General features: G+C 50.1%; 12 protein-coding genes across 12 annotated transcripts; 6 read left to right on the plus strand and 6 right to left on the minus strand.

Moving 5' to 3' along the window:
* Nucleotides 1–1099: 1099 nt before the first annotated feature.
* Nucleotides 1100–1621, minus strand: YALI1_B05782g (uncharacterized protein; the record flags this gene model as incomplete). The annotated part of the gene is made up of 1 exon (XM_068281971.1): nt 1100–1621. The coding sequence occupies one exon, from the start codon at nt 1619–1621 to the stop codon at nt 1100–1102; it is 522 nt and encodes a 173-aa protein (XP_068138072.1).
* Nucleotides 1622–3203: 1582 nt separating this feature from the next.
* Nucleotides 3204–4796, plus strand: YALI1_B05798g (uncharacterized protein; the record flags this gene model as incomplete). The annotated part of the gene is made up of 1 exon (XM_500489.3): nt 3204–4796. The coding sequence occupies one exon, from the start codon at nt 3204–3206 to the stop codon at nt 4794–4796; it is 1593 nt and encodes a 530-aa protein (XP_500489.3).
* Nucleotides 4797–5764: 968 nt separating this feature from the next.
* On the minus strand, nt 5765–6388 carry YALI1_B05830g (uncharacterized protein; the record flags this gene model as incomplete). Its single annotated transcript, XM_068281972.1, has 1 exon — nt 5765–6388. The coding sequence occupies one exon, from the start codon at nt 6386–6388 to the stop codon at nt 5765–5767; it is 624 nt and encodes a 207-aa protein (XP_068138073.1).
* A 155-nt stretch (nt 6389–6543) lies between these two features.
* Nucleotides 6544–9852, plus strand: YALI1_B05832g (uncharacterized protein; the record flags this gene model as incomplete). Its single annotated transcript, XM_500490.3, has 1 exon — nt 6544–9852. The coding sequence occupies one exon, from the start codon at nt 6544–6546 to the stop codon at nt 9850–9852; it is 3309 nt and encodes a 1102-aa protein (XP_500490.1).
* Nucleotides 9853–12499: 2647 nt separating this feature from the next.
* On the plus strand, nt 12500–13381 carry YALI1_B05891g (uncharacterized protein; the record flags this gene model as incomplete). The annotated part of the gene is made up of 1 exon (XM_500491.3): nt 12500–13381. The coding sequence occupies one exon, from the start codon at nt 12500–12502 to the stop codon at nt 13379–13381; it is 882 nt and encodes a 293-aa protein (XP_500491.1).
* A 1379-nt stretch (nt 13382–14760) lies between these two features.
* Nucleotides 14761–18042, minus strand: YALI1_B05947g (uncharacterized protein; the record flags this gene model as incomplete). The annotated part of the gene is made up of 1 exon (XM_500492.3): nt 14761–18042. One exon carries the CDS (start codon nt 18040–18042, stop codon nt 14761–14763), a length of 3282 nt encoding a protein of 1093 aa, XP_500492.1.
* Nucleotides 18043–18585: 543 nt separating this feature from the next.
* On the minus strand, nt 18586–18897 carry YALI1_B05954g (uncharacterized protein; the record flags this gene model as incomplete). The annotated part of the gene is made up of 2 exons (XM_068281973.1): nt 18586–18741; nt 18817–18897. 2 exons carry the CDS (start codon nt 18895–18897, stop codon nt 18586–18588), a joined length of 237 nt encoding a protein of 78 aa, XP_068138074.1.
* Nucleotides 18898–18943: 46 nt separating this feature from the next.
* YALI1_B05964g (uncharacterized protein) lies at nt 18944–19750 on the minus strand (the record flags this gene model as incomplete). The annotated part of the gene is made up of 1 exon (XM_500493.3): nt 18944–19750. One exon carries the CDS (start codon nt 19748–19750, stop codon nt 18944–18946), a length of 807 nt encoding a protein of 268 aa, XP_500493.1.
* Nucleotides 19751–20518: 768 nt separating this feature from the next.
* YALI1_B05971g (uncharacterized protein) lies at nt 20519–21745 on the plus strand (the record flags this gene model as incomplete). The annotated part of the gene is made up of 1 exon (XM_500494.3): nt 20519–21745. One exon carries the CDS (start codon nt 20519–20521, stop codon nt 21743–21745), a length of 1227 nt encoding a protein of 408 aa, XP_500494.3.
* Nucleotides 21746–21812: 67 nt separating this feature from the next.
* On the plus strand, nt 21813–22343 carry YALI1_B05984g (uncharacterized protein; the record flags this gene model as incomplete). The annotated part of the gene is made up of 1 exon (XM_068281974.1): nt 21813–22343. The coding sequence occupies one exon, from the start codon at nt 21813–21815 to the stop codon at nt 22341–22343; it is 531 nt and encodes a 176-aa protein (XP_068138075.1).
* Nucleotides 22344–22897: 554 nt separating this feature from the next.
* Nucleotides 22898–23697, plus strand: YALI1_B05995g (uncharacterized protein; the record flags this gene model as incomplete). The annotated part of the gene is made up of 2 exons (XM_500495.3): nt 22898–23075; nt 23297–23697. 2 exons carry the CDS (start codon nt 22898–22900, stop codon nt 23695–23697), a joined length of 579 nt encoding a protein of 192 aa, XP_500495.1.
* Nucleotides 23698–24234: 537 nt separating this feature from the next.
* YALI1_B06015g (uncharacterized protein) lies at nt 24235–24849 on the minus strand (the record flags this gene model as incomplete). Its single annotated transcript, XM_500496.3, has 1 exon — nt 24235–24849. One exon carries the CDS (start codon nt 24847–24849, stop codon nt 24235–24237), a length of 615 nt encoding a protein of 204 aa, XP_500496.3.
* Nucleotides 24850–25764: the final 915 nt, after the last annotated feature.

Raw genomic sequence — 25764 nt, forward strand, 5'->3', positions numbered from 1 at the left:
CGCCCCTCCCCTCGCGGCCAACCACCCCATTATCTCCATACATTGCATTGCCTGAGAACAGTATATGTACCCCGTAAATGAGCTTCGTGGAGAGAGGAAGGGACCTGCGAGAGAGAGAAAGAGAGTGTGTGTGGCGGCCGGGGAACGCAAGTCAAAAGCCGCCATACCATGGACAAGCACGAGGGTGAGGGGGTGCGATAGTTCCGCCATAAGTGGGTGGTGGAGAGAGAGAGCTAGGGTGACAGTGGAGCTGGAAGGAGGGGGGACTGGGGGGAGGTTGCTGGGGCAACTTGGAGTTGGTTTTTTTAGTCCGATCCTGTTCTTTTTTTGCACCGCTAGTTTTCACACCGGAATGTTGCTCCAACTCTTAGTCTAACCTTGGTGATTATCATACTTTTTCACCAAACCCATTTTGCAACTCTGTTTCCAATTCTTTGCAGTTTGCAATTCACTTGCAAGTCATTTTCCGCACGATATGAAGGATTTTGGGCCCAAAGTCGAGAGAAGGTGTGTTTAGACCGCGTATTTGAGCTGGGACACGGCTTTTGTGCACATTTGGGCTCGGCGTGGAAGCAATAACTGGCTGCTTATGCCCTGGAGTCTGGAGTGCGGAGTCTGGCGTCATGGTTACATGATCGCCCAACCGAAAAGTGCGTTTGAAGTGAACAAGCACAGAGTTGAAGGGTCAAGAGGTGAGGGAGCGAGTACGGTAAGTCTGCGCGAGCGATAGATATCTGTATCGTTCTTTGACGGTCTGACGGTCTGACGGTCTGACGGTCTGACGCTCTTTGACACTGTTCATCACTCTGACGCTCACTGTTCACCACTACGACGCTCACTGTTCACCACTCCGACGCTCACTGTTCACCACTCTTTGACGTATATCCACACTACTTCAACATTTCACTATAAATACTCGTTCCGCCACATCCATTAGCCTCCCCTCGTTGGCACTCACATCACCACCTGTAGCACATTCGGTTCGATATCAAAGTCTACATCCAATACAGTGCGATAACCTCGCTGGACGAGCCAACCCCGCCGCCCCACTGTCTTGGATGCCACGCTAGTCGAATTCTAAACACTGGCCCTGATTGTTTCACTGATACCGATTATACGACGCTATCACGTGGAGGGAGTAGAGTAGGAGAATTGGTGCAGCACCCCGAACCAACGATACAGGAGCCCCAGTCAGAGCCAACTCGTAGGACGCAAGACGGTCGGCAAGAACACATTCCACGACCTCCATTGTCTGTCGTCCACAAGACATTCCACACCCTTCCATCGTCTGTCGTCCACAAGGCATTCCACGACCTTCTATTGTCTGTTGTCCAAAAATGACACTTGTATCGCATGTACTGCGCGTTTGATGCTGTAGTTTACACTTGCACTGCACCTCTGAAACGTGCCTTGTAGACTGCAAACATACTCGGATCCAAACAGGACTCGCCGGATGAACCGAGGTTGCAAAACAATTTTTGCATGTTGGCATTTCCGCTCGCTGACATAAGCGCCACATTGAGTCCAGTATGGACGTGCATTGCACGATACAACTGTACAATACGCCTGTACGATACGCCTGTACGATACGCCTGTACGATACGCCTGTACAACTGACCATTGACACACCAGAACAGACAAGGTGGTATAATGTACCTATTTGTAAAAAGGCCTGTGAGCTACAGATCCTGAGTTACAGATCCTGAGCTACAGATCCTGAGCTACAGATCCTGAGATACAGATCCTGAGCTACAGATCCTGAGCTACAGATCCTGACGAGCTACAGTATCGTACCAGCTCTTCCTCGCACCGAACTGGTACGCGACCGCCTTGGTCTCTGGCGAACCATTGCGCGATTCACACCCGACTACCGACTCAGCCCCCATGCGTCCCTGCACATCTACGACGTGCGGCTTTAGTCGGTAATTCCCCGGCTGGGTAACGTGGGATAGGAGGAGAGAGAAGAGGGAGAGGATAGGAGATAGGAGGATAGGAGGATAGGAGGATAGGAGATAGGAGGATAGGAGGATAGGAGGATAGGAGATAGGGGGATAGGAGGATAAAAAAAAGAGAGATAGAATCAGACGAATAACGAGACGGCAACAGACACTGTAGAATCTTTAACCAAACCAAACCCTCACCAGGTTAGTCATGTCTCATGCCAAACACTAGTTTAACTGGAGTACGAACAGGAGTTGTAGGAGAAAGGGAGTAACTTCTTGTAGGAGCTCTAGTCTGTAGCATGAACTGTAGACATGAGTAGCGTAAAAGTACTATACTTGGATGATCCGAACAATCAACACCGTACAATACCCCTTCCCCAGACTAAGTTTGTCACGTCCCATTCCCATGGAGTAAACTTACCCTGCCGTTGAGCCCAACAGGCTGAGATGCATCCTCTTTGAGCGATATTCTCGAGATGGCCCGGTGTCGCAAAAGAGAAGCAAATTTTACGGCCCTTTCAACAAAGTAGTGGAGACTGCGACAAGAGGGAAGAAGGAGACGCGACGGACGACAGACGACAGACGCAACACACACACGTCGGTCAATAGAACGCAGACGCCGCCGACAACCTCCTTCCTCTTGCCCCGGCTTGCACCTATCTTTCACGTTATCGGCTGCCACGTCTGGTCTGAGCATGCACGAGTGCAATTGGTTGGTCTTGTTTGAATAAAGTTGGATAAAGAGGTGGGATGGAGGGGTTTATAGCAATGATTTGGGGGGAGGTAAGGGGGCGATTTTCGGGGGAATTTTGCCGTTTGAAGCCCGGAAACGCAACCAGACGGCCCAAATACGTATATTTCCCGGGTTTTAGCCCCTCCGGGCCTCACAAACCCCCCGTTTGAACCACCCCAGAAACCTCCCACCAACCCCCAACCCCCCTTACAGTCGTTTGTCTTATTGTACAAGTGCACCACCATCCCCCAACCTAAACCCTATCAGTACTCCGGAGTATATATACTCCAGTAGGGGCCCCCAGTAGACCCACCACCAAAACATTTTCAGTCAACCTTCTGTTAAGAGATCTTCCCTTAGCAGACCTACAACTACCAAAGTGTTTGCCAATCTCCTCGGTTCCGCACACCACCCCTTCCAGTCTTCTCGTTCTTCTCCTGCTTCCGGTTCGGGTGAGATAATAATAGTGTACTAAAACCACTACGTGCAAAACAACGAAATCTACTCAACTTCTTTAAACATCAACAATGTCCCCTTCTGCTGATACCATTGCTGGCAACCCCGGCGCCGTCAAGTCCGGAATCACCTCCGTTCACGTCAACACTGATCGAACTCAGATCAAGGATGGAAACCTCTACTCCACCTACACCTACGACAACGCTACCGTGTCTAAGTCCGCCGATGGCAAGTACGAGGTGACCCCCACTTCCACTGACTACGAGTTCAAGGTCGACCTGACTGTCCCCAAGACCGGTCTGATGCTTGTCGGTCTCGGAGGAAACAACGGTACCACCCTTGCTGCCGCTGTTGCCGCCAACCGACACAACATCAAGTTCAACACCAAGAATGGCGAGATCGAGCCCAACTACTTTGGCTCCGTCACCCAGGCTTCCACCATCAAGCTTGGTGTTGACAAGGACGGTAAGGACGTCTATGCCCCTTTCTCTGAGGTCCTCCCCATGCTGCACCCCAACGACTTTGTCCTTGGCGGCTGGGATATCTCCTCTCTCAACCTGTCCGACGCCATGAAGCGTGCCAAGGTTCTGGAGTACGACCTGCAGCGACAGGTGGCCAAGCACCTGCAGCCCATCACCCCCATGAAGTCCGTCTACTACCCCGACTTCATTGCTGCCAACCAGGGCGAGCGAGCTGACAACGTCATCGAGGGCACCGATAAGTGGGCCCACGTCGAGCACATCCGAAAGGATATCCGGGAGTTCAAGGAGAAGAACGGACTCGACAAGGTGATTGTTCTCTGGACCGCCAACACTGAGCGATACGCCAACCTCATCGACGGTGTCAACGACACCGCCGACAACCTCCTCAAGTCCATCAAGGAGTCCCACGAGGAGATTGCCCCCTCCACCGTGTTTGCCGTCGCCTCCATTCTCGAGGGCGTCCCCTACATTAACGGTTCCCCCCAGAACACCTTTGTTCCCGGCTGCATCGAGCTTGCCGAGCGAGAGGGCGCCTACATTGGAGGTGATGACTTCAAGTCTGGCCAGACCAAGCTCAAGTCCGTCCTTGCCCAGTTCCTGGTCGATGCCGGTATCAAGCCTCTTTCCGTCGCTTCTTACAACCATCTGGGTAACAACGACGGTTTCAACCTGTCTGCTCCCCAGCAGTTCCGATCCAAGGAGATCTCCAAGGCCTCTGTCATTGACGACATGATCGAGTCCAACCAGCTGCTGTACAACGACAAGAACGGTAACTCTGTTGACCACTGCATTGTCATCAAGTACGTGCCAGCTGTCGGAGATTCCAAGGTTGCCATGGATGAGTACCACTCCGAGCTCATGCTTGGTGGTCACAACACCATCTCCATCCACAACGTTTGTGAGGACTCTCTGCTCGCCACCCCCCTGATCATCGATCTGGTCATCATGGCTGAGTTCCTGTCCCGAGTCTCCTACAAGAAGAAGGGCGAGGAGGGTGACTTCCAGAAGTTCCACTCTGTCCTTTCCTTCCTGTCTTACTGGCTCAAGGCTCCTCTGACCCGACCTGGCTTCGATGCCGTCAACGGTCTTAACAAGCAGCGAGCCGCTCTTGAGAACCTCATGCGAGCTCTCATTGGACTCAAGCCCAACAACGACATGAAGCTCGAGGAGCGATGTCTTTAAATGTCTGCATAGCGGCCATTTTCTTAGCTTGAGCTCTTTGATTGAGCCATATTGTGTCAAGTTTTATAATTAGTAAATCGGTAAACCGTAAGTCGAGTTCAATTGGAATGTCCTGTAGATTGGAAATCTGGTCAATGTGTTGACTGACTATTTTGAGACCAACGAAATGAAGAGAGAAGATGGAGGTCACTGAAATCACTTACGACACGTGAGAGATCCAGTCTGAAGTTCGAAGCTGGACAGTAATAGACGAAGGTACTGCAAGTAGTAACATGTACCGCTAACTCATACTCATACTCGTACAGTTCTCATGAGTCAAACTGAATCTCTCATTAGTTGACCGTATGGCCCTCGTTGACAAAAAGCCGACCAATGACTTTATGCCGGCAAAAAGCCGAACACCACCCATCAGGCCTATTACGAGCACACACTGCTGTTCCTCCCCACATTTCACCCGAGGTACAAGTTAGAGTTCCGGCTAACATCTACGATGCTTCCACCCATATAGAAAGCCTGCCTAAGAAGCAGATACGAACGGAAACGTTCGTTGCAATAGCCCGAAAGACACTTCAACGATAGTTCTGGCTCCCGATTTGCGATATGTCCGATGAGGTCGATTTGCATCACTTGACTTGACTTACTTGACTTACTTGACTTACTTGACTTACTTGACTTACTTGACTTACTTGACTTGCTTGACTTACTTGACTCGACTTGACCCTGTCTCTCAGAGTACGTACAAATGTCTGAGACAGTCACGTGATCTCCATTTGCATTGGGTGCCAATACAGTACTCGCGCCAAGCTCCCTCCAGAACAACATTCAGGTCAATATTTCCCACCAAGTTCTATAAATTTTTTCAATAGACTTTTAAATTTTTCATTAGACTTTGTTAAAATTTTCATTAGACTTTGTTAAATTTTTCAAGGGGCCTTGTTAAATAGACCTCGTTTTCGGCTATGATTTACTTATGCTTTCATTTGGCGCGGGATAAATGATATGAACTGAAGAGTGAATGGGTTGGCTGAAACCGACGAAGACAACAGCCGACCAGAAAACAAAGAGCACAGAAATGTAGAGAAGCGAACGCCGATTGCAAAGATATATTTTTCAACGCGATCGCCCCCCCAACCGCTCCTCCAGCGTGTCCCACCGTCAGGATATTTTTTGAACGTATGTTCCACGTGCCAACCGAAGAAAAATGTATGAGTATAGTACAGTACATACCAAAAACATAACAGCACCAAAAAGACCCGGTGGACAGTTGTGCAGTCACATGACCCGGTACCAACCCCCCCCACGACTGCCTTTGGAGTCACGTGACTCCGATGACTAACTACCCCTGTCCAGTCTCTTCTCATTGGCCACTTGTCCATGTGCGTGGCAATCCAGGTCGCCTGTTGGCTGCGACCAAGCCGCATGGTTTCTGCGATGTCCTGTAGATGACCTATCAGTGGATGCATGGCGGAGGGAGCGACAAGCGAGGGGGCAAGCACGTGCCATCGTTGCTCATTGTTGGCCGACATGTACCGAAATGCATCGTTGGCTGCGGGTGCTCTTCTTACCCTACTCGTCGCTATCATTTTGAACATATCCAACCTCCCCCCTTTGATTTACTGTATTTCCCTCCTTGGTGTATCCTCCCAACCAGTATAAGGTTGACACACATTTACAGTCAAAGGTTAAAAAAAATTCATGATAAAATTTCCCGTGTCGGTGAAAACGCAGCTTTCTCATCACTACAAACATGCCCCCCAAATTCACCCCTGGACAGGCGTTTGTGCCCGGGCAGGCGTTTGTGCCCTCGCAGGACAACCCCCGTGACCGGCCCAACGAGTACCAGTACGGCAAGGTCGACTACACGCCGTCGCAGACCCCCAACCTCACTCCGTCATCCTCCACCACCTCCATGGCGTCTCTGGAGCGGGCGGTCAACGAGATTGACTCTCCCGTGGTCCCCTACGTGGAGGCCATCAAGAACGCCAAGTCCATTGGCGAGGTCAAGGAAGGCGTCAACTCCATCATTGATCTGATCAACACCTCCCAGGATGCCTCCGACCTCAAGTTGGTGGAGAGCATTTCGGCTCTGGCCAAGCACAAGAAGAACGCTCTTTCTCGAGAGGGCGCCGTTTCTCTCATCTCCGCCGTGGCCAAGAAGTTTGGATCCGAGCCCCACACCTCCATTGAGGGTTACCTTGTTGAGGCCCTGAACGTGCCCCTTGATCTGCTCACCGACAAGGAGAACTCGGTCAAGCGAGCCGCCCAGGCTGCCATCGATGCCGTATGTGGCGCTATCCCCGAGGAGGGCCGAGCTTCCATTCTCCTCGAGAAGCTCTTCACTTTCCTCGACTCTGGAGCCAAGTGGCAGTCCAAGGTCGGAGCTCTCAAGCTGGTCCAGCGAATCATTGAGTTGTGCCCCGCCGACGTCATTGAGGTCCAGTTCTTGGCTGGTGTCCCCACCCTGACCAACTGTTTCCACGACTTCAAGCCCGAGCTTGCTCAGGAGGGTAAGAAGACCCTGATGCAGCTGGTGGCTGTCCTCGATAACCAGGATATTTCTCCCCGAATCGAGCTCATTGTCGACACTCTGGGCGACCCCAAGAAGGTGCCCTCTTGTGTCAAGGCTCTGTCCATGGTCACCTTTGTTGCCGAGGTCACCGCTCCCGCTCTGTCTCTGTTGGTGCCCATCATGACCCGATCTCTCAACCAGACCTCCTCCTCTCAGGAGCAACTGCGACAGTCCGTCATTGTCGTCGAGAACTTGACCCGACTGGTCCACGACCCTCGAGAAATCAAGCCCTTCATCGACCAGCTTCTGCCCCCCGTCAAGAAGGTGTACGAGGGAGCCGCTCTTCCCGAGGTGCGAGAGCTCGCCGGTAAGGCCCTCAAGGTTATTGAGGACGCCAAGGACGAGGAGAACCGAGCCCAGAAGGTTGTTTCCACCGAGGAGATGGAGCTGCGAATCACTGAGTGCGGTGGCCAGTCCATCCCTCCTATCGAGCAGACTTACGCCGCCACTCTGATTGCCACTAACATTTCTGTGCGAGAGTGGGCCCGTCTGGATGACAACTTCAAGGCCTACCTGCCTACTCTTGACCAGGCCAAGCTCAAGGAGAACATCTTTGACCGATACCAGGAGCTGTTCCAGGAGGGTCCTGCTGAGGACACTTCTGCCGAGGGTATTGAGATTGTAAACGCCAACTTTTCTCTGGCTTACGGAGGACGAATGCTGCTCAACAAGACCAAGCTGCGACTCTTCAAGGGTCACCGATACGGTCTGTGTGGCCGAAACGGTGCCGGAAAGTCCACTCTCATGCGATCCATTGCCAACGGTAAGCTCGAGGGTTTCCCCGACAAGTCAGAGCTGCGAACCTGTTTCGTCGAGCACAAGCTGCAGGGCGACGAGGGAGATATGGATCTGGTTTCTTTTATTGCCTCCGATCCTGATCTCACCCACGTCAAGAAGGACGAGATCGCTGACGCTCTGGCGGAGGTTGGCTTCAACGAGGAGCGACGAGCCCAGAACGTGGGCGCTCTGTCTGGAGGATGGAAGATGAAGCTGGAGCTGGCACGAGCCATGCTCATGAAGGCCGACATTCTGCTGCTCGATGAGCCTACTAACCACCTGGATGTTGGAAACGTCAAGTGGCTGCAGGACTACCTTGTGGCCCACACCGACATCACCTCTCTGATCGTGTCACATGACTCTGGTTTCCTGGATGCCGTCTGCACCGACATTGCTCACTACGAAAATAAGAAGCTCGTCTACTACAAGGGTAACCTGGCCGACTTTGTCAAGGTCCGACCCGAGGGTAAGTCTTACTACACTCTGACCGACACCAACCTGAAGATGGCCTTCCCTCCTCCCGGTATTCTGTCTGGTGTTCGATCCAACACCCGAGCCATTGCCCGAGTTGTTGATGCGTCCTTCACCTACCCCAATGCCCCCAAGCCCTCTCTCAAGAACGCCTCTTGTTCGCTTTCCATGTCGTCTCGAGTCGCCGTTCTGGGCCCCAACGGAGCTGGAAAGTCAACCCTCATCAAGGTGCTGACCGGCGAGGTGGTGCCTACCGAGGGTAAGGTCGAGAAGCACCCCAATCTGCGAATCGGATACATTGCCCAGCACGCGCTGCAGCATGTCGAGCAGCACAAGGAGAAGACCCCTAACCAGTACTTGCAGTGGCGATACCAGAATGGAGACGATCGAGAGGTGCATCTCAAGCAGACCCGAATTATGTCTGATGAGGAAAAGGCCCAGATGGCCAAGCCCATTGATCCCGATGGACGAGGTGAGCGAATCGTCGAGGCCATCATTGGTCGACAGAAGCTCAAGAAGACCTTCCAATACGAGATCAAGTGGCAGCATCTGCATCCCAAGTACAACTCCATGGCCACCCGAGACTTCCTCATTGAGCAGGGCTTCTCCAAGCTGGTGCAGGAGTTTGACGATCACGAGGCTTCTCGAGAGGGTCTTGGATACCGAGAGCTTTCTCCCCCCGTCATTCGAAAGCATTTCGAGGACGTTGGTCTGGATGGTGACATTGCCGACCACAACACTCTGGGCTCTCTTTCTGGAGGTCAGCTAGTCAAGGTTGTCATTGCTGGCGCCATGTGGAACAACCCCCATCTGTTGGTGCTGGATGAGCCTACCAACTATCTCGATCGAGACTCTCTTGGAGGTCTCGCCATTGCCATTCGAGAGTGGGCTGGAGGAGTGGTGATGATTTCGCATAACGAGGAGTTTGTTGGAGCTTTGTGCCCCGAGCAGTGGCACGTTGACAACGGAGAGCTGACCCAGATGGGCAAGACTGCCGTTTCCAATGACCGATTCGAGGACGGAGGAGCTTCAGGAGGCTCCTCTGCTGCTCCATCCACTGCCGCTTCTGAGGCCGAGAACGACTCGCCCATGAACATCAAGGTCCGAGTCAAGAAGAAGAAGCTCAACCGAAACCAGCTCAAGGAGCGGGAGTCTCGACGACGGCTGCGACACATTGAGTGGCTCAATTCTCCCAAGGGAACCCCCAAGCCTGCCGATACTGACGATGAGGACGAATAGATAAAATTTCATAGAGAATAGATGTTTGATTGTTAGCAGTTGACGATCTGTGCAGTGAAGAGGTTTTAGAGGTATATATGATCGGTAAATGATGCCTGACGAAGGTCTGATGGTCTGTGAGAGGACTGACTGACTGCGAATGAGCAGAATTCCCACCTCTGATATTGACAGCTACGATGTAGAGTGAGAAGGCGCTCATTGGCATAGTTCTCTAACATAATCATCTCTCATCTTCAGAGGGCCGGTCCTTTTTTTCGTTCGGAGATCAATTTGGATAACTCACTCCGTGTATCGCACCAAAGGAAGAACTCAAAGTATGTCAATTGCCGCAGTATTGTACAGTATGTACTTGTGAAAACATTATGTTAGTTGGAGAAAGATGGACTCTCCACAAGTATGCAGAAAAAAGTTAGAGTACAGCCGTTAAGTACATTGAAGATGACCTCCATTCGGTCCCCGCTAAAGTAGTAATCCACATCCCCAATCGTTTCCATCCCCCTGGGTAATCTCCATGTCCCATTTGTCCTCAATAATCGCCCTATCCATCTCCGCTCTACCCCTCAGGATAAGCGATAATATATCCCTCTGTGATAATAAAGTGCCGATAATATCGGAACTGTGGTGCATTGCCGGTTGCCCTGCAACAACTGCCGCGACCCCAACAAGGCCCCTCTCCGCTCTCCGCTCTCCGCTCTCCGCTCTCCGAGCCAGGAATGTGCGGCTGAGTCGGTCTAAACAGGCGTGCCGTGCGTAGTATAACTGAGCTATACTCTCTCGGTCTTCCGTGTCCCCGATTTAAGGTGAAAATTAGACATTGTCCGGAGGAGAAGTGTACATGTATTGATGGGTATTGTAGATACGACGGAGCGACAAGACGAGTGATGAGAGTACGAAGATTGAGGGGCAAGAGCTCCTATATTATACACTTGCCACTTTCGATCGCGACAGACGTCATCATACAGATACTGCGGTCATTGGCACATGTCGCGTGCTCATTTATCTCCTGTTCTCAATACTTGCTCGTCAAAAAAAAGAGAAAGAGAAGACATGAAAAACATATAACAAACAGAGAAGAAATAGAACAAAACAACATAAAAAACATAAACATAAAAAACATAAAAAATAAAAATAAAAAACATAAACATGAAAAACATAAACATGAAATGATAAACATGAAAAAAATAAACATGGAAATAAGATAACATGAAAAACACAGACATGAAAAGCAAGAAAAAACAACATAAAAAACATAAAAGAGCTGTCTGTTAGAGCTAACCCAGCGCTTAGTCATCCATACTAGCGTCTTTGTTTCCCTGACATCGGTTGTTGTAGCACTTGCCTATCATCCACATCCGGCTAATCAGAGACTTTAGGTTGCGGAAATAAATCGGAACGCAAAATGAAAATAAACCAAGGTTAGATGCGAGCATATTTTCAAAGTAGTCTAAGTAAACGGCATTGGGTAGTAGGGGATAAATGTGCAGATACAGACGAAGATAATACCGGAAGGTGGTCATTTTCAAAATATTCCCCTTCACATTTACATTTTGATACCCTTTTTGTTTCTCTGCGATCACGGGAACATCACTTTTGCACCCCCAGCGGACGGTTTTGCTCAACTACTTATCAACTAAACGGTAAAACTGGGGACAGAGCGCTTTTCGAGGCAGAGGCTGTAAATTGACAAATGTGGAGTTCCGTTTGAGACTCTCCGTGCGTCCTAAAAGACCAGACCTCATTTATATCTCAAAATCTCGCACAGTTCACCCGCAATGTCCAGATGACATGAGGACGTTGCTAAAAGTAGAGGGTCTAAGTTGACGTCATGGGAGGTGGTGGTACGATGGAGTTCAGAATTGGGTAGCAAAGGGCGATGGGAAAACGGCATGGAACCGCTCGAAATCTACACTCGGTCCATGACACACTCGACGGCTCTTTTCCACCCTCAACGACTACGTGCGGGGTACAGTATTGCTATGTAGATTGCAGTTGATGGGCTTATTCGCTACCAGTATAAGGTGCAGTATCAGCCAGTAGGTTGATTTGAGACATCTGAAATTAGCCAGTCTAGTGACCGTTGAGCAAAGGGCGCCCCAGAGGTCTTGGTCGCAGCCAAGAACGCATAAAATGAAGAAAAATCTGCGGTTTTTGCATTGTTTTTGCGCATTTTGCCAGTCCGAATGGTGTGTACTTTATGCGCCCTACTCGCGGGTAGGGCTGTTTCTGCACGGGTAAAAACCATCATGGTGATGTGATGGGCACACGCCAACAAACAATCGTCTACTACAAGTAGGTAGCGTTTAATTATCTGGGGTACCAAGAATTGTTGTTCTTTGTGTGGTGTGACACGGACTAGGAGGTAGAGTTCCGGGTGGCAATATATATAGGTGGATGGGTTCGCCCTTTTTTTCCAGATCTTTTTGACTCTGTTTTTACATTCTCTTTTTCCCTCGATTGCCTCGATTGCACCAGATTGCGGTACCCTCCCCCGTTAGTTGCACAGCTGCACCCGCCTCACTTGACACCCAACTGCCCACGTGCGTGTGCTGCAAAGTTTGAGTTAAGATCGGTTTGGGATAATTTTTGGTTTCTTCGGATCAATCTCCTGCACACCACACATTGGCTCTCCACCGCACACAAACACATAATGTCGAATCTACCGTCCTGGGTGCCCGAATTCGAGCGCGTCTTCAACTTCAAGAAGCACGAGGGACCTCTGCTCTTCACGCTCGCCACAGTCGACCAGCAGAATCGCCCCAGAGCCCGAACCTGCGTGTGTCGTGGATGGCTCTTTAACAGCAGAAACACCGGAGTGCTACTGTTCACCACAGACCGGCGCATGGACAAGACGAGCCAGCTAGCCGAAAATGACGCCTTCGAGGCGGTCTTCTACTCGGAGGCGCACCACGCGCAGTTCCGAATCCAGGGCTTCGCTAAACTGCTGTCCGATGACATGACTCCCGCCATGGCCCACGCCCCCGGCTCCACCTACGACGCCATTGGCCAGGTCCTGTACGAGAACAAGAACAAGGACCAACTGTACAGAACCGTGGATGATCGAAGTTACCCTATTTATGGCAACAGCTCCCCCCAGGGCCTGTCCCCCACAGGCTCCCCCAAGCCCGACGACTTTGAGGCTGTCAAGTCGCGGCTGGGTAACATGAGCGACACAGACAGCATCACGTCGTCGGATGAGACCGGCGCCACCAGCGCAGCATCGACAAACTCATCACCCAGTAGCGAGGAGTGGAACAAGGAGTACCACCGGGTGTGGGATTCGTTGTCCCCCACCACCAAGTCGTCGTTCCGAAAGCCTCAGCCTCGGTCGCTGATGAGCGACGACAAGAAGAAGCAGCTGGACAAGTTTGCCCGAGGAGTAGACGGCGAGCACGAGGATCTCAGCAATTTCGTCGTGGTGCTGTTGTGTCCCAACCGGGTCGACTTTTGCACCGTGGACGGCGCCGGCTACAGAAACATCTTCACCCGGCTGGGAGAGGATGAGTGGCGAGAGCAGGAGGTGTGTCCTTAAGAGACTGATTTGGGGAGGTGGTTTTTACGACGAGGACGACGATAATGATACACCGCAAGGTGACTGTATATAATGCATAGGATGGGACCCGAGCCAGGAAGGTTATCGGCGTCCCGACGATTACGATGATGACGACATCCCCACCATCATAGACTGTGTGTTTTGTTTGTAGCGCAGTGATAGAGGAGCTAGACAGGCCTTTCAAGCTGAGCAGACCGCAGTCGCCGAGCTGCACAAGAGCTTTGAGTATTGTAGAGTATACTAATGGCACTTGTGCGACAGCGGCAAGTGTTGTAGACCTATAAAATATGAGCTAGGGCTACGACACTACAAGAAATCTATTGCTGCTTGCCATTCTATTCGAAACCACTTACAGTGCTTTCATTGACTATCATGAGAGTCTCAAGACCAGTAGATGCTGGGCCTTCTTTTTCTGAGAGTTGGAAACACGAAAAGTGGACGAGTTCCATACCACGAGGTCAACCGCCCTGTTCCTTTGCATGGTCAGATATGGCTATGATGGTGCTCTTCGGAGACTAGATGGATAGATGTAGGAACCACGAACATACCCTGACAACGGTTCCACATTGGCCCAACCATCAGAAGAGACCGTTGTAAGAGAGAGTCGAGGGGACGAGCGGATGCAGAAGTTCGGCGTATTCAGTCTCGGGTGTGTCTCGGGAACAGTGTGCAATTTGTCATTTCTCTGGTGGAATACGCCGAAACGACTCTCCAAGGATATTCGGAAACGCGTAGTCACCCACAAGCCCATGCGCTTGACCGCTGTCTTGTCTTCGTCCGGTAACTCTCTCCAAGCTGTCCCGAACCGGTGAAGTTTCCAGACACCGTCACGGATGTGTTAGGGGGTTTGTCGTTGAGAGGCTATGGGCTCTTGACCGAGCAGCAAAAACAGTTGAAATCATCCCGAGGTTCCATCTAGGGGTCGCGGCTCTCGGAAACCCCGATGGAACGCACAGTATTACTGGAGCCATTGAGGTTCTGCAGCCACCACGACCTACCCTTGTGTTATATTGGTCTCCAGATGATCTCCAACTAGACCAAGGGGTCCTCAAAACAGCTCACTGCTAGGCTCGTAACTGCTAGCCTCGTCAACCACAGTCGAACATCACTTGAAACAACCCGTCCGCATCAGAGAGGTTTCTTTGGATCGTGACTGGGTCGATTTCGCGATGTAATCAACACCGACATGGTATGTTTCTGCTCGCCCGAATCGACAGTGTCATCCGAGACTACTCCCGCTCTTCATTCCGTAATGTATAAATATATATTCATGCTAAATCTAAGTGTGTAACCTGTAGTAATCGCGGTTGAGACCGTTATTATCTGTTCTATCCTTGCAAGATACACGCTCTTTCTGCTTAAAGAGCGGTGGTAACAGTCATGGTCTGACAATGCAACAGCAGCACTGGGGGAAGGTCCTGACACCACAGCTCCAGACTGTCGACAAAGTCCAGACTCTCTCGTTCGCTTCTGTGAGTGCCCATCGAGGGAGCAGGCAGAGTCGAGAAAATGACCACAGTGTCCTCCTTGCTGCTCAGAGTAGCCATCATGTCGTTCAAAATGATATGCTGAGCTCGGGCAGGCACGTCGTTGAAAGACAAGACATTGGGATGCGCGGGGTCGTCTCCATGCTCAAACATGACTGTGTTGCCCTCATCGTCGTCGTTATCGTTGACCTTGGTCTTGGGAATAGCCTGGGATGTGAAAGCGGGCTTGTTGGAGTTGTGCCGCTCGTGATGAGTTGAAGAGGAAGGAGACGACCGTCCAGAGGAAGATTCGTCGTCACGGGACTTATCCTTGACTCTGTCGAGAGGTCTGGAGGTTGAAAACAACGAGTTGTGACGGTGAAGAGCCGAGGTGTTTTGTTCAAGCTCAGAAGTGTCGTCTTCATCTTCATCTTCTTCGTCATCAATAACAGAAGAGTTCTCGTCGTAGTCAGAGAACCCCTCGGAGTCAAAAGTGCCTGCGGACGAAATGGAGTTGGCTCTGAGAGAGAAAGAGGCACCGAGATGAGACAGAGAAGAGAACGTGTGTCTTCTCTTATGATCAATGGCAATCACCTTATGCTCTTCCATCTTACGAGTGAAAGCATAAGGCTTGTTGCTCTCACGAGCCTCCACAAGCTCAGACCACCAATCCTGCTCAGACAACTTGGATTCAACCGCAGGGTTAGAAGTGCCCTTGATGATGCACTCGTACGCAGCATAGTTGCCGGAGTTGAGACACAGAACCAGAATCTTGGCCTTGATTCGCAGGGTGTCGAGCAACGTGCTCACTCGTTCTCGTTCCTCCTCAACAGCATCTTCAAACTCCACAAAAACAATAACTCGCAGAGTGTATCGCTCCTTCCAGAGAGGAACAGTTCGAAGAATGGCCCCCATCTGCAAGATCAGAGTGTAGGTGTCAAAGTTGGTGGTCATGGTTGAGGTTCCGTTCTCATCCACCACCTGCGCGCTCATCTGAATGGGGTACAAATCAATGTACTTTTGCGTTGTTTTAATATTCTTGCCAGGCAGCTCCATACCCATAAATCCTCGTGCAATGGCAACATTGCCCTGCATAGCAATTATATCCTCGATAATGTTGACCCACTGGGTGACTCGAATGTTAGACTCTTTTCGACAATTGTCAGTGGGAAGAGCCTCCATGTCGATAGTCTGAGCCCGGTGGAGGTCCAGAGGTTGCGACTTGTCTCGCAACGAGCCCAGAATGGTGATGTTAGGCTTCATACCGCCCAGACCACTGCCTAGGAAAACGTTTCGCGCACCCCAAACGACATCTGGGGAACAGGCAATTTGGACAAACGCCTTAGCTCCAGTCATGTCGCGCAGCTTGGTCCAGCTCTGTTGCTGCTTCTTGACCTCCTTGAACGTCTCCTGGAAGTCCTTGGTGATCACCACGTGACCCAGAATGTACAGGCCTCCCTTTTTGAGATAGTTGCAAAACTTGATGAGACCCCATGCTGACCGAGGGTCGTCAACAAGCAGCAGAATCTGCGGTCGCCAGAACTTGACGTGGTCCTGTCGAAGTCGAAGCAGGTACTTTCGCACCTGGTGGTAAAGAAGAGCCTGAGACACATCTCCCCACGGTTTGGGGGGCGAAACGTAGTGAATCAGGATAAAGAGGAACGCCAGAATGACAATAGCACCGATAGAAGCCCATCCGTCAGCAATAAACATGCTGGCAATGCAAGAGACGGCTCCAAGGAAGGCTGTCGTGGACGAAAAGTACTTGAACGAAGGTCGAAAGTTGGGAGCAGATGCAATCTTGAGCAGGAAACAGGCCAGATTTGTCACCACAAACGTCATCAAATACGCCATGGTGATGAAGGTGGCCAGTCTGTTCAGAGGGAAGAAGAGAGTGAGCTGGGTAAGAATATAAGTGGTGAACACTGCTGGAATAGGAAGCCCGTTGATTTCCGACGCCAGAAAAGACGTGTAAGGAACCAGAGCGTCTTTAGCAATCGCCTGGAGAACGTAGGCAGCTCCAATGACTCCGACCATGGAGGAGAAGAGGGAGGTGGACATTTCTCCAAACAGAATCAGCCATTTCGAAAGGTTGACGGTCTCAATGACAGAAATATCCTTGTAGAGAAGAGCTCGGGGGATAGCGACACCCATTCCGAGGATGGTTGCGGCGTAAAGAATGAACGTGAGTCCCAGACCTGACAGAGTGCCCTTGGGAATGCTGTACGAGGGTCTCTTGAGATCTCCACTCATGGAGGCACCTGCAAAGATGCCTGCTGTAGCTGGAAAAAAGACACCAAATAAGGAGGTGAAGGTCTCCATCTGACCTGGGGGGAGATCCGAGCCCACAGCGCCAGTGGTGAATCTGGGAAGCAAGTTATCCGAGAACACGTCCCAGCTGGGTCCCATGTACCAGATGTCAAGTTTGGTTACAAGGAAAGGCTTGACAAAGAAGACTGAAAGCGGCACTGACACCGTTGCGACAATGAGAATCACAAACAGCACCTTTCCGGCCTGCGAAAACAGACCCGAGCCAAACATGCAGATGGACGTGCAAAACAGCAACACTCCGGTGGCGTAGAAGAACTCGTACCAGTATCCTTCGGGAAAGAATCCGCCTGCGTTCTGGCCAAAGGACGACAGAATGGGTTGGCAGAAACCGGCCACGTTGAGACCGGCATTGAGCACCTGGCCAAAGAAGAAGACCACGCCAATCGCTCCTCCAAACTCCGGTCCCAGGCTTCGGGAAATCATGTAGTAGGCTCCTCCTCCTCGTACGGTTCCGTTGGTGGCAATTGCCGAGATTGACAGCGTGGTCAACAGGTCAATTGCGTACGACAGAACCAGCAGGGCAAACATGCCGAGGATACCCACCTGGCCCAGAATGAAGCCGAATCGCAGGAACATGAGAATGGACAGCACGTTGAGCGTCGTTGGCATAAACACGCCCGAAAACGTGCCCAGTTTCTCGTCGCCCGTGTCGGCGGGCTTGTCTCCGGCCACGCTGTTGTGTCGTTTGTAGAAGTCTCCAATCAGTCGATCTTCCTCCTGCTGCACCGTGCATGGCCGTTGCAGCGCTCCGTAGTTGTGGTCCGGCGTGTTAGATGGGCCGCCGCGTATAGGAGCGGTTTCCTCGCGCACGGGTTTCTGGATATCCCATGTTAGAGACGGCATTTGAGAGTGATGTCGAAAGTGTCACGTTGTCAGTCAAATGTAAAACTCGCTTAATTGATAAGGAAATAGAGTTGGCTGCATCTGGAGGGAGTGGAAAATCTTGACAAAAAAGAAAAAACACCGAACAAGAGAATATTTTCGACTCAGTGACAACAAGCGAACGTAATATACGTGAACCGCAGACGGCAGTAAATCAGATCGACGAAATATTCGCGTCTAATCGCATCAATTGTCATTACACATCTCGGTACTGTACGAGTACAACCACAGCTAAGGCAAGAATAGCCACTATGATTAGCATCCATAGCCGAGAGCTTCTATAATTAAGCCGTATGTTGAGCATGGATCGAAGCCAGGGTCAAGAGGGTAAAGGGAGTTTGGGGGAGAGGATCGAGATATGATACAATTTGAAGAGGATCAGGCTAGCTATAAACCGCTAGCTACAAACCACTAGCTATAAACCACTAGCTATAAACCACTAGCTATAATCTCACTGAGTGGTTTCCAGCTAGATCCTCATTCAGTGGGCTCAAGCCGACCATATTAGATGCTCATACGTAGGGGCGTGTGGTTCGGTATCTGGAGTACATTTAGGCCGAAGGAAAGACACTTGTAGAGAAAAGTGGGGTCTGCTATGCCAAATACTGTGTTTATTTGTCTAGAGATAGGCTGGAAGACCAGTATCAACAGAAGTCCAGGCTAAACAAAGACAGTCATAAGACACCACAAGACACCCCTGGAGCATCATAGCTGTAAGCTATAGGGGAATGAAACGTGGTCCAGTTTGATTAGTTGTGGTTGAAGTGAATGGGTGTCCGGATATCCTCTTAACCAGACGGCTGGTTTCCAAGTCATTGTCCCCCTACATGTCAATAAACTACCAATACATTGTTTTGCACGACTAGGCTCGCTTCTTAAGCTGGGACACCCGGCGGGGCTTGTTGTTCCAGTAGAAGATGACCTGGAGCATGAGGATCAAATTGAGCACGGCTCCAGCGGCAAAGGAGGCGAGAATCTTGGGATCGTTGACCTCCTGCATGGTGGTGAAGACTCGGGCCAGCGAGCCAGCCAGGTAGTTGACGACCGAAAAGGTGGAGAGCTTGCCGGTGCTCTTGTTGGCAAAGTTGGTGTAGATCTGGGGCAGCTTGGAGGCCAGGCCGATGGGGATGGTGGCAGTCTGCAGCATGTTGAGCATGTCGTTGTTGACCAGGCTGGCGGTGGGGTTGAAGAGCGCGTTGACGAAGAAGGCAATGTTGACAAACAGTAGGGCAGCCTGGGCCTTTTTGTTTCTGTAGGTCAGGATCAGCGCCGCAATGACAATGTTCTGGATAACAATGAGCGCGGTCTCGCCAAAAGTCGAGAAGGGGAAGCCGTTACGGAAGTTGTAGGCCAGCGAAATGAGCTGGGCAACAATCTCCAGATAGAAGGAGGCGAAAGACAGACCGTCAGCAGACTGAGAGGCCAACAGCGAAAAGATCTGCGGCAGCTTCACAATGGAGCTCATGGCCACAATGCCGATTCCCAGACCCTTGGAGATGGCCAGCTTGACACACTCGGGCTTGGTGAAGTCCACCTCCAGCAGCAGTTGGTCGTAGCACTGTTGGCCCAGCAGATCCATGGCCAGGTGGCTCACGGGGTTGGGCAGGTTCTCGGTGATGATCTGCACATAGGGCCGGATAGGTGCCACAAGAATTTCTGTGTATTCCATGGTTGGATTGAGAGAGCTGGACGAGTGGCGGTTGGCACGGTATGCTTGGTCAAGGTGCGTGCTGATGGAGCCTATTGCCACGCGTATGGAGCACGTGCGTTAGCGGGGCTAGTTGGCAGAATTTGATGTAGGAGCCGTGGAGGGGTTTTAAAGGTGGAATTTTGGAGAGATGGGCGAGACGAGCTCATTGGTGGTTTTTTCTTGTAGATCGGAGCTGTGCCAGGTGCCAGGACGAGACCCCTGATCTTTTTCAGAATAGGGCACAATGTTTTTTTTTTTTTTTTTTTTTTTTTACCAACACGGTACAGCACATGCAGTCTATGGTGTTGTGTAGATTGACGGGGAGGAATTGTAACTGGAATTGGCGGATTTGGTGGTCCATAGAATGAGATTGCGAGTCGATTGGTATTTTCAAAATTCCAATTCTACTTACAGGAACACCAGTAACCTGGGCCGGGGCCCGTGCTCAAATTTAGCCATATACAATGTCACATGCAAGAATCGAACTCGCAGTCGACAAAAGTTTGTCAAGTAAGATGTCGTCCAAGTCTTGTTGACATTAGTTGAAATGTCTCTTCTACCAAGTGTCACGTTAGAACGCCCAGTTTTACTTATACCGGCTTGAAACTTATACCAAGACGCTTCACCACCACAGCATCCATGTAGCCTCTCACTTGGACCTTGCAGAGCCCGTATTACCGCTTCTGAAGCCTGCCACAGTTTCTTGTTTTTCGTCCCCCTGGCTAACTCAAAGTTAGGCTAAGTTTCATGTTGGATTTCACGTCGCGATCTCGATTCCACCTGTTCCTCGACACCCACAATAATGCCATGATCTCCCTCCATCTTCATCTTCTTCGCTGGCCCGCCTACGTGACACTGCTTGCAGCGCTGCTGCTCAACCTGTACATCTACAATTACCCCTATCTCCAGAACCGGACAGAGTGCATTTGGAGAGATGACCGTGGATGGAACCTCGACAAGAGCCACGAGGAGGTGCATTTGCTGGCCTTTGGCGACCCGCAGATCCGCGGAGCATCCAACACGTCCAACTGGCGGACGCGCCTCGACATCTTTGGCAACGACCACTTTCTGGGCCATATCTACCGAGTCATGGCCAAGCGCACCAAACCCAACCAAGTGTCGGTGCTCGGTGATCTCTTGTCTTCTCAGTGGATCACGGACGACGAATTCGAGCGACGGGCAGATCGGTACTTTGGGCGCATCTTTGACGAGTCTCTGGTCAAAAATAATGACGGGTACGTCATGTGGTACAATATTGCTGGAAACCACGATATTGGATATGGAGGAGAAATGACGCGTGAACGGATCGACCGATTCGAAAACCGATTTGGCAGAGTCAACTATTATGTGCCCAGAAAAGGGTATCGTGTCGTGGTGCTCAATAATCTGGCTCTAGACGGTCCCGTTTACGAACAGCAGTTCCAAAACGATTGCTGGATGTTTGTGGATATGGTGAGACAGGCTCGAGAACAGGAGCCCGACGTGTCGACCATTCTCATGACCCACGTGCCTCTTTACAAGCCGGCAGGCATTTGTGCCGACGGACCCATGTTTAAGTACTATGATAACGAGTACAAGTGGCTGCGGTCTCAGAACCATCTTTCTGAGGATGCTACCAACCGACTTCTTGACGGTATCTTCGGCAGGGAAGATCCTCGAGGCGTTATCTTGGCTGGCCACGATCACGAGGGTTGTGTTTCCAGTTACAGCTTTGATCCTGGACACGGAAACTGGACAGTTGAGGGTGGAAGAGGCAATGCCGTGTCAGAATATACCGTTCGAAGCATGATGGGCGAGTTTGGCGGCAACACAGGCCTGCTGACAGGCAGCTGGAACGATACAGAGGGCAAGTACGACTTTGACTACTCTCTGTGTCCCTTTGTCGTCCAGCATCTATGGTGGGCCACCAAGGTAGTGACCATTATTGCAACTATTGTTGCCTTACCAGTGGCTGTTTCGATCCACTACAGTTAGGGCTGTAATTCGTCTGATGCAGTCATTTTGGGCATGTTGAACAGCGCATGAGACAGCACGAGACGGCATGAGACGGCATGAGTCGGCACGAGTCCTTCAGTCCCGTTCAGCCCATGAACAGCTAATTATATCCCTGAACAAGGGTTTGCATTGTATACTTAAGTCTTTATTACTGATATTGAGAGTGGGCATTTGTATTGCATCTACGTACTTAACTCACTGCAGACAACTTTTCCGTTTCACGGTATCAGACAGGGAATCTCGACAGGACACTGTGGGAACTGAACTGATTTTATATTTCTACAATGGTGGTACTGTACGGCATCCTAGGATCCTTTCATGTGTTTTTCTAAGTCTTTTTTCAATTTTTTCAATTTTTTCAATTTTTTCAATTTTTTTTCTTCACTTTCTGCAATTTCAGGTGAATTTACTGCCACCATGCACACCCTGCAGTCCCATAAAAAGAAGCGAGCCAGCCATACTGATAAGAGCCAGAAAATCACGAGCAAATATTTTTATTTTTTCATTATTTTTTCGGGAAAAACGGCGCAAAATCCATAAACAAAACAGGAACCCCCATCTGCCCGAATCCAACTAACGCCGAGTACACACAGCCACGTGACGTGACTTCATATTACATACAGGTAGACAGAACTAAACAACCAAACAACCCGAATTTACACTACTGTACATACGTGCAATACGAGTGGTAGACCGAAGGTCTGGGGTGAGGAGACCAAGATGGAAAGTTATTTTATAACATGTCCAAATATCTGCGAAAATTTCACCTCCAAGAAACGATTCTGGCCGCAATTTTTCCGGATTTCCCCGGATTTCCCCGGATTTTCCCGAATTTCCGCGCCCAATTTCTCAATTTTTTATTTTTTTATTTTTTTAATTTCATTTTATATTTAATGTTTATTTTTTATTCCGCCCAAATCTATGCTGCTGGAACCTTCCATATTGTTATGGCTCCGATAACGTGTGCCGTTCGACCCAGTTTGGCGGTGGTGAAATTTCCCACGGCAAACTTTATTACTTGCAACGTATTGTAAAACCCCCATAACCCCAAACCCACGATCTTCCTTGTCGTCATACGCCACCACTAAAAAAAACCCACACAGCCAACGCTCCCCCCAAAAAACCGCAAAAATGGTCAACCCTGCTATTTCCAACCTCGTCATCATGCTTGTCATGATGCAGGTGTCCAAGAAGGTGCCCTTTGAGGACCCCCAGGTGCTGATGGGCATCCGAATTCTCTACGTGGTGGCCCAGTTGCTGGTCCTGGGCCTGTACCTTTACACCCGGTCCATCATTACCAAGAAGAATGGTGAGTATGAGAGTAGAACCGACGGTGGTCGTGTTCCGTGACCCGAAGGACGCTACTACGTGGTTTGGTCAACAGATCAGCGCCACTGTCCATAGAGAGAGTTCACAGACAGGGCACATATGTCACAGCATATGTCACAGCTAATGTCCATGTCATCTTTTTCACTGCTGTGATCTGCGCAAGTTACACCCAGCCTTCACCGTCTTTCAGTACTAACCCAGATCTCACCACCCTCAAATACGTCGAGCCTGCCAACGCTTTCGGCGGCCAGGAGGAGCCCAAGCTCGTGACCACCACCATCAAGGAGTACGATATCAAGCAGGTTAACTCTGCCATCCGAGGTGTCTTCACCGGTATCGCCATGATGGGTTTCATGCACATCTACATGAAGTACACTAACCCTCTTCTGTTGCAGTCCATCATGCCCATCAAGTCCGCCATTGAGCAGAACATTGTCCAGATCCACGTCTTTGGCAAGCCCGCCATTGGCGATCTCAAGCGACCCTTCAAGGCCGCCTCCATGTTTGGTGGAGCCGGTATGGGCGGTGGCGACATCAAGACCGACAAGAAGACCATTTCTGCCGCCGAGACTGCCGGTGCCGGAGGTGTTAAGGAGGAGTAAGCGTTATGAATAGTAATAGATTGTATACTGCACAAGCTTGGTGATTCTGAGCCTGGGCCATAGTCATAGGACTGCCTCAGATCTACACAATTGTAGACTAAATCCTTGAATAAATAATGAAATAAATTATGTCAATTGGGATAAAACAACGATATCTCTCATCCCAGTGGGTCTATGGCAGCAGTACAGATGACGAGAGGGCCGATGGTTGCCTAGCCTTACCCATGGCTTGAGTCAGCGGATATGGCGCTCGTTCAGTGATCAATGTACTTGTAGCAGATCGGGGTAAGTAGCAGTTAGCTCGTGTCGGATGCGTTGAAGAGTTGGAGCTGGGTACTCTATCACAAGAGTGTACATACGGTATTGTACTCCAGTTTCTGTAGTTCACCCAAGATGAGTAGTCAGCAGTAGGCTTAGCAGTCGTATCCGTATGCCAGGAGTCGCATGCTTCCAAGCAAGTTTCCTATTATGTCTTGTAGACACGCGTCAGCTCCAGCTAATGCTGTCAAAACGGATAGCGCAATTGTATGGTCTCTCTCAAAGCCCTCCGACAACCTCCTTCACCTTGCCGAGCTCCTCCAATCTCGTATGGGTTTCTGGAACAGCTCCTCTCAGGCGCTTAATTTCCAGCAATGACTGCCTCAGCGTCTCTCTGTCCTCCTCATTGAGCTCTTCGACAGGAGGCAGTTCCTCCAGCACCGCTTCCAATGTCACTCCTTCCTCAGTAGGTTGGCCAATGTCGGCGCAGTTGACTTCAGCCTGTTTGTATAGTTCAGAAATGACCTTGGGAACATTCTTGCGCATCTCGCTCAACCGCACAGTTGTCTCGTCAACCTCGGCGTACACCCGTCTCAGCTCCTCAGCTAAACCCATGTCAAACGGCTCAATGTGCTCGGTGGACTCACGCAGATGCGCGTCGATGGAGTTCACCCGTCCCATCTCCGCGCCGTCCACGACCAACGCGTGTCGCGACAGTTGCATGGTTTCTGTGACGAACTCCGACACAAGTTGTTTTACGCGCAGGATGAGCGGGTCGGTGGGGTCGTTTCCGGGCAAATGCAGCGACGTTTTCTGGTCCACGGCCGAGGAAAACTCGTCTCGGAGATATCGCGCGTCTTGGGCCGTCAAATGGAGCTTTTCTGGGGGTGGCATGGCGTGTAGTGTATTGGGTGCCGTGTGGTGATCTTGTGTGTAGTGGTGATGATCAAGTCAAACTGAAAATAGGAGGTTGTGATTTTGATGCATGAACTTTACGACGTGAATGGAGGAGGAACAGAAATATTTCTGGGGGGTTTGGTCAGCGGGCGTTGTCCATTTTGGACTATTTATGTTGTGTTTTGGGTCTTTAGTAAACCGAATTAAAATAGAAATCGTATCAGCAGAGTATTAACAAATTATTGACAAAGTATTAACGAATTAATAGCAAATTATTAACAAATCATTAACCAAGTATTAACAAATTATTGACAAATTATTAACGAATTAATAGCAAAAATTAACAAATTATCAACAAATTAACATTATTAACAAATTGTTAGCAAATTATCAGCAAATTATTAACAAATTATCAACAAAACATTAACAAAACATTAACCAAGAATTCACAAATTATCAACAAAACATAAAAAAACAAGCTCCCAAATTGTGGGATTGACGGTGGACAAAGGGTAGAGAATCATCCGTCTCAGAGTATCTACTTGTATATATACAGTCAGTTCCACCAGTAATGGGCTTATTAGCCACTCAAAACAGGTTTTGGGAACTTTGCTGTGATCATGTTTATTTTTCAAAATAAAAAATTATAATTTAATCAGAGAATTTTTAATAGATATATCTATGGCTCTGTTTAATGCCTAACAAGAGGCTCCAACAACGCGCCAAAGAAACACGTCCGAAACCAACCAAAACGTGCCAAAGAAACACCGCAACATGTCCGAAATCCGACGACCGACAAGGTTGATATCGAGCGATATCCGAGCTCTTTTGAGCCCCGTCGCAGAGCCAAAATTCACGCTCATCTCGATCTACAGAGGAGATGGTCAAGATCAAGATCAACGGAAGAGAGTG

Source organism: Yarrowia lipolytica, chromosome 1B (assembly GCF_001761485.1).
Source record: "Yarrowia lipolytica chromosome 1B, complete sequence".
Taxonomy (NCBI): domain Eukaryota; kingdom Fungi; phylum Ascomycota; class Dipodascomycetes; order Dipodascales; genus Yarrowia; species Yarrowia lipolytica.